General features: G+C 39.5%; 1 protein-coding gene across 1 annotated transcript; it reads left to right on the forward strand.

Moving 5' to 3' along the window:
• Window positions 1-398: 398 nt before the first annotated feature.
• abhd16a (abhydrolase domain containing 16A, phospholipase) lies at window positions 399-7,400 on the forward strand. Its single transcript, XM_077720638.1, has 20 exons — window positions 399-560; window positions 1,131-1,187; window positions 1,702-1,768; window positions 1,906-1,992; window positions 2,123-2,208; window positions 2,292-2,365; window positions 3,021-3,116; window positions 3,232-3,346; window positions 3,842-3,943; window positions 4,011-4,074; window positions 4,163-4,212; window positions 5,062-5,185; window positions 5,354-5,458; window positions 5,531-5,594; window positions 5,669-5,725; window positions 6,045-6,107; window positions 6,291-6,367; window positions 6,439-6,537; window positions 6,629-6,675; window positions 7,138-7,400. The coding sequence occupies exons 1-20, from the start codon at window positions 459-461 to the stop codon at window positions 7,219-7,221; spliced, it is 1,620 nt and encodes a 539-aa protein (XP_077576764.1). The 5' UTR covers window positions 399-458; the 3' UTR covers window positions 7,222-7,400.
• The last annotated feature ends 213 nt before the right edge of the window (window positions 7,401-7,613 follow it).

Here is a 7,613-nt window from a genome sequence, read left to right on the forward strand (position 1 = left end):
TACATACCACTATACATAATATTGACCAAATTGTATTTTGGGAAGTTTTTCCCCTGATAAGATTTATAATAATTTCACGACAAACATTCCTGTAATAAATGTATTTTATTAAATGAGATATTTTCGCAATAAGTATTTAATCCTGCAAATAATTGAAAAATTTATTCATCTATGTATTTATTTAATTTATCTAATTTACCATCTATTTTTTTAAGGGAATATATTTAAAACGATAAGAATGGGTATAATAAATGTGGCATTTCTTAATGCCTACGTCACCACCAATAGTATGACGTTTATGACGTCGTTTGCGCAAGAAATGACAGTTACGCCAATGGCGTAAGGACTCTTCTTCGATTCCTATATAAGTCCTTCCTGGTGTTCGCTCTGATGGAAACAGCGCCCTCATTGCTTACGCACTTTGGTGGATTGCAGCTTTCGGTACTACACCTGGAAATATGGCCGTCCGAATGTGGCACCGATGTATTTTCGGGCCACATCTGCAAAGAATTCACCGTTCTCATGCCCCGATTGTAATAAGTACCCCGAGGGCAAGGATGGTAGGTGCATATTACTCATTTTTCCTTCGTATTGACGTGGTTGACTCCACAATATCCGCCATTTTGCTAGTCGTTAGCTAGTTGCGCAGCTCTACCTACCGGAATGTTACATGCGGAAGTGTCAACTGTTTTTGAAAACTTGCATCCGACTTCACCCATACATGACATTAAAATAATGAATGAAATAAAAGCTTAATCTATATTTTGAATATTTTCCGGTTAGTCAACCGTAAATTCGAGATCGTTCTCAATGACACGACACCGTCGTGTTAATGCTAACGTTAGCTTAATTTATGGTGCAACAACAGTACATTTCCATGACTGGACAGGTAAATATTAGTTTTACAGCAACAATCGGTTATTTCCACACACAAATACTAACTGTACTTCAACTTTTTAATCATAAAAATAGATTTTCAGAATTATAGCGATCTCCTGCAGTGTGTGTGACCAGAGTATACGAGGCTCATTTAACTTCATTGATTTGTCTTTGTAGCGAACGAATTAGATTATTTCTGTACATTTATGAAGTGATTAAATACTATTTTTGAACTATTTCACCCCATACAGGCATACGACTACAAGCAAGGGAACTTGGAGAAATACACTGATGGCATTCTCGGATGGGTCAGTATACAATTGCAGAGTAAATGATTTGCATTATTTGGATCACGTTGGTGAATAAGGGCAATACGTAATTAACGTTGGAATCACATGAACATAATTTTGTATAATTGATTAAGTCAGAATAAAAACCGTACTTTTTTGTTTTACCTTAAATTATTTCTATTTAAATAACTTGGCACTGAGTTCACAGGGAGTGCATTTGAAACACATCTGAACACTTAAATGTGCCTAATTGAAGCATAGTTGTCTGTATCCAACATATAATGATCATTTATTTAGGAGCTGTGACATCTTATTTATGTTAGGCAAGGCTATCAGCACCACACTTAAGAAAATGCAACTGAGACATTGTTCAGGTCTAAAGGAAACCAACAGAGTGGATCAAATCATAGTCATGTGATCTACCAATAGTAAATAGTGATCGACGTAATGAGTGCCCCAGATTTAGAACTTTAAAATCATTTATGGCTGCTAGAATTAATGGAAATATGACGGATTTTTTTGCTTCTTCCAGGCTTCTGCTCTGTGGTGTCTATCCTACTGCAGCTCACCTGTCCTATTATGCTTTTTGTACGGAAAAGGTAAGAACAAAAAGGCGTAAATATTACTGTAATTTCGTCTGCATTTGTATTTCTTGTTCATTTTTTGGACCTGACATTGGCTATCTCCAAAACATTTTGGTGTTTTGAATTTATGCTCATCTGGTGCCTATTTTCAGGCTACATCTGCAGTTCTAAGTTGGCGCCAGTGAGTCAGTATGTGACGACAATGCTGCTGTGTCTCCTTGGAGTGGCGTGCATCCGAGGTTAGGCCTACAAAAATGTATTGGACAATCTTATAGTGTTTTTTAAACAAAATAATGGCAGAAACATGAAATATTCAGCAAGTGAACACTTGTTCAGATTTGAAATTATCTTGTTTTTCTCCCTCTCTAGGATGGGGAAGATGGAAGAACCCTGAGTATGTTAAATTTATTTCCATTTTGGAAGAGGCTAAGAAGAATCCATCACCAGAGAACAAGGTGAGTTTATGTAGTTTTTAATTGAGGTTTGGTGACGGGATTGAGAAGGAAAATGATTCCATCTTGTTTTCTTTTACTGGTAGAAAAAAATGAAATCCTACAATTTTGATTTCTCTCACTGGCCTGCAGATTTCAGCTCTAGTGAAGTCAGCAAACCGTAAGCTTTTATTGTTATTATATTTGTGTAAACCATATTTTGACTAGCAACGACGTGGTTAAAAAGTGCACTCATAAGAAAGGCGAGACGACTTCATGATTTGACATTGAAACTCAAAACAAAACAAACCATACCTTTTTTTTAACTAAAATACCCCATCCTTGCTAAAAAAAAAATCTACCTACTCAGTTTAGAATATCAATATAATGTAATATTATTGACATTCTAGACTCACAACACAATTACTATGCTTAAAAAACTTTTTTTCTCCTTCTTTTCTAGAACAAAATACAGTGGTGCCTTAAGATACAAGGGACTTAGTGAGTTTTTTGAGATATAAACTTTCATTCTTTTAAATCTTTTCTACTGTACCACATTCCACAGTGCTATTTTCCTTATGAAACAAATACTAACACATTAAAATATTGTTTTGAAGTGATTAATGGCATTTCTATTGGGGAAATAAATAATTATTTAGGTAAATGATCTTTTGAGGTAGAAATCACGGAACAAATTCCACTATTTCAATACACAGCGTTATTTGTATTTTTATTTATTTAATTTTTTTAAAAAATACACGCGTTTCCCCACTGTCACCGCCTAATGCTTCTTAAGCTCCTCTTTTGCCATTCATGATCTCAACTGTGCGTTGTAGAAAGGGAAGCAAGGCTGGCGTTTCCCTGCTGAAGCACGAATCCGGACCGCGAGGAGCGGCAGACGCCATTCGCACTCTGCCCTGCCATGTCATCAGGTGTTTACTTCACTCTCTCACTCTTTATAAGATGTACCGGCGCTCATGTTTTTTAGCGTTGGGTCCTTCTCCCATGCCACAACATCATGGTTTGACTTTTGTTTTGTTTTGGCAGCTTCCTCATCGTGCACACCTTCGGGAGGAGGATGTTGTATCCGGGCTCGGTGGGAATACTGCAGAAAGCCATGAGGCCCATGTTGGAGCAAGGCATGGCCAAGCTTGTAGAACAGGTAACAACAACACAGTCATGCTGGTGTTCCTCACAAAAGAGGATTGGGTTTTATATTCAAGGCCACTGTAAAAATACTTTACCGTATTTTTGGACTATAAGTTGCATTTTTTTTTGCATAGTTTGGCTCGCCCTTTAACTAATATAGTTTATATAGTCGATCGTTGTATTGATCACCACTGGGTTAAGAGATGCTTGATAATTTTAGTGTGTTTTCTTCTTGCTCTAAAAAATGGCCCTCCCAAAAATGTTTTATTTTTATTTAATTTTTTTCCTTTTCATAATGTATTATTTGGCTGGTGAGGCTTATAGTCCGAAAATGCGGTAACTTTGGCATTTTTATTTATAAAAATAATCATGGTGGAAATACCATTTCAAATGCTAGGACAAGTATAAGAAAACAAACTAAATGACAAATTACTCCTTACAAAATACTAATTAAAAATACTATTATGAATGTTAATAAAACAATGACGCCCTACATGTTGACTCTCAGTATGGCGGTCAGCGGAACAAGCTGGTGGCTTGCGATGGCAACGAAATTGACACCATGTTTGTCGACCGCAGGGAAGGAGGCGGCAGCAAGGGCAGAACCCTGGTAAGTCCACGTGAACGTGCATGCTTGAGTGCCAGGCGAGTCATGTTTGTGTCTGCCTCTCTCACAGGTCATCTGTTGCGAGGGCAACGCCGGCTTCTACGAGGTGGGATGCATGAACACCCCTCTGGAGGGTGAGAACTCGTACTCGCAAGTATCTTATGTGTCAATCATCCCATTTGACGCCAGATTGAACCGTGTTTCGTTTGATACGCTGGGCAGGCGGCTACTCTGTCTTGGGCTGGAACCATCCAGGCTTTGGAGGCAGCACGGTAAACTCTTGTTTTTATTCGAACAGACAGCAACAACAAAGCAAAACAGCGAAAACAGATGCTTACTGATTTGGTGTCATTTACTGGCCTTGATGATAACAGACGTTGAGTCCATTTGGAATGGGAAAAGCTGGCATCAAAATATAGCTTCCAGCTATTCAACTCAAAATTAATCAAATGAATAGCGTCATAGATGTCACACGGAGGGGTAATAATGAAACTCGAATGTAAAAATGTTTGTATTTTGTCCGGTTTAACACCTGCCACTTTGGAAACAGGTGACAAATTGATACCAGGTATAGCTGAACCATAACTATTGCTGTTTAGGAAAATGAAATTGACTGCCACTTACCGTTTCAAACATCAACGCCATTTCGATTGGAAAGGCTGGCATTGAGTGATCATGTTTCAACACCATTGACGGCAATATACTTAAATGTTAGGTTCATCAATAATTATACTTTAATATGGTGCTCGGACGTTTGGTCGCCGGACGTTTGCTCGCCGGTCAAATGGTAACAGAGAGTTTACTGTTGAAACCAGCTCTCAAAATTATATTCATGAGAGAGTTTAATATCAAAGAGAGAGAGAGTGTTTAATATCTAAGTACTGTTTAATATCTTGGTACATTTGACCGGCGACCAAACGTCCGGTCACAGGCGGGTATCGATTGAACGATCACAAGGCCATACCTTTAAAAATATAGTGACCCTCTAAAATAGCCATTTAATTAATATTTAAAAATAAATATATTAAAAACACTTTTTTTCCACCCAATTCCGATCCGTTCAAAATGATCAGAGACATCACAAGTAGAAATAACGCAGTGTATTTTTTTTGTCGTTCCAGGGGGTGCCCCTTCCACAAAATGAATCCAACGCCATGGATGTGGTCATCCAGTTTGCTGTGCACAAACTGAATTTTCGGCTAGAAGAGATCAGAATATATGCCTGGTCCATTGGCGGATTTACAGGTGCCACAATACAGCATTTCTTCTATTTTGGGGTTTTAAAGCAAATGATGTTCTCACTAGGGGAGTAACAATGCATTTTTAAAAAAATGTATTGTATTGGATTAAGTTATGGATGATCATCTTTCATTCCCATTGAGCATGGTATCCTAATGCTGTCCACATGTGTAGCCAGTTGGGCAGTGATGTCCTACCCTGAGATCCAATCCGTGGTACTGGACGCCTGTTTCGATGACCTTCTGCCTTTAGCCCTCAAGGTCATGCCTGATAGTTGGAGTGAGTACTTGCAGGGTCTTTCCTCCCCCCTTTTGCTATAGCTTTTGCTAATGCACATGTTTTCCCCCTCAGGACCCCTGGTTCAGTACACGGTGCGAAAGTATGTGAATCTCAATGTTTCAGAGCAACTCATCAAGTGAGTCCAACAAAGTCTTTTTATTCAAATGGTTAATCTGATATGACTTACACTATGCACTGGGCTATGCGCAGATACCAGGGACCGGTTCTGCTGGTGCGGAGAACAAATGATGAGATTATCACCACCAGGTGAGTGGAACATATAGCAGTCGACTACCATGTTCACCTTGACAATTTGCGTTATTCCTTAATTGGGCATTTTTGTCAAAAATGATCAAAGACTTGTTTAGTTAACCTTCCAGAGCTGTGGTAATATTGGGATTACATGATTGAGTTACAGGTCACAACAGTATTACGGAGTTGCAGAGTTAATATGTTAGCTTTTCTTTGAAGAATAGCTTTAAGTTTTGTTCTAGAGCAAATATGGGCATGTTTAGATCAGTTCCAATTGGTTAATCCAGAGTAAGTACAAATTGTTGGAGTAATCAGTGTTTCTGGTCCCATTCAGGAGTCCAACAGACATCATGTCAAACCGGGGCAATGATCTCCTGCTCAAGCTGCTTCAGTTCAGGTCACTTTTGATATACCCCAAATAGTGCTTATCCACTGTTCAACTCATCAACTGCCATTGATGGCTACAGACGTCCGTTCCGTTTACAATTGTTTGGATATCCATCGCCATCAATGGAAGCTAATGAGGTCAACCTATAGGCAATGGCGGTTGACATAACAAGAACATGTGTGTGATCTGCAGGTATCCAAACATCATGACCTATGAAGTGGTCACTGTGGTCAAGCAGTGGCTGGAGGCCTCCACTCACTTACAGGAAGGTAATAACTGCTTTAGTCATTTTTGCAATGTGGACGCTAGTTCCAGAATCTTAACTTTGGCTAACCCGTAGTGGCTGTGTACAACTCCTACCGGACGGACGACCAATGGTGTGACAACGTGCTATTCACATACCAGAAGAACTCGGACTCGGCTTTTCCTTGGGATATTGGTAAGAAAGTCCTCGTTTCTACTTCTTGGTTGTCGCCGTCAGGATTGCCAATTTGATGGTCAGGTGACCTGCTAACTTTGTTTCTCCTCAGGGGAGGACTTGTCCGTCCAAGAGAAGCAACAACTGGCCCTTTTCTTGGTAAGAAATCAATGACTGCAAATACATTTTTCAAAATAATACAGACATGACCAAAATGTTAAGACCAGTTTAACCGTCCCCGTGAACGGCAGCATTGGAAAACGCCTCCATTGCCACACAGTTGTCAATGATGTGGCATTAGTTGTCCACCAAACCACATATGTGAATGTTTTATTCAGTTTGCGACCAAGAAACATTATTCTCTTTTACTCTACACCACCTCTTTCCCTTGACTGAGTCACCATGGCAACAGTCTCACCTGAGGTCCAGGCTTGCGCGCTGTCATACATTTTCGCAGCCGTCGCGCCGCCTTATTGAAGTCATTTAACATGAAGGGCGAAGTGTGCCATCAATTAGGACTCCCGCTACGCCCCTTCGTTCTCAGTTCACCTCAAGTGGAGGGTGGGGGGGTCGTAAGAAAAGGACATGAAGTGAAAAAAAATTGTCTGCTTTTCTCGCAAGGCTGGCAAGCACATGAAGAACTTTGAGACGACGCACTGCACACCGCTACCTGCCTCGGAGTTCCGCACGCCGTGGAAGCTGTAGGGACATAAATCGCTCAAAAGCCATTGCGTCTGATGATTTTTTTTGTGTTTTGGTCAAGCTAAAGGGGGAGGGGGCTTTTGTTAAGGAACCATAAAAAGCCCTTTTTCCTCCTTTCTGGTATGTTGTATGGGCTATAAGTAATGTTGGGTAAAACCTTTCAATAAAAACTATCAACAGAACTTTTTCTATGGCCTTATTCTATCAGATCGCTCGATTTCGGCGTCCAATCAGATCGCTCGATTCTCTCGGCCTATGTATGTATGTATGTATGTATGTATGTATGTATGTATCTATGTATCTATGTATGTATGTATCTATGTATCTATGTATGTATGTATGTATGTATGTATCTATGTATGTATGTATGTATCTATGTATGTATGTATGTATCT

Source organism: Stigmatopora nigra, chromosome 7 (assembly GCF_051989575.1).
Source record: "Stigmatopora nigra isolate UIUO_SnigA chromosome 7, RoL_Snig_1.1, whole genome shotgun sequence".
Taxonomy (NCBI): domain Eukaryota; kingdom Metazoa; phylum Chordata; class Actinopteri; order Syngnathiformes; family Syngnathidae; genus Stigmatopora; species Stigmatopora nigra.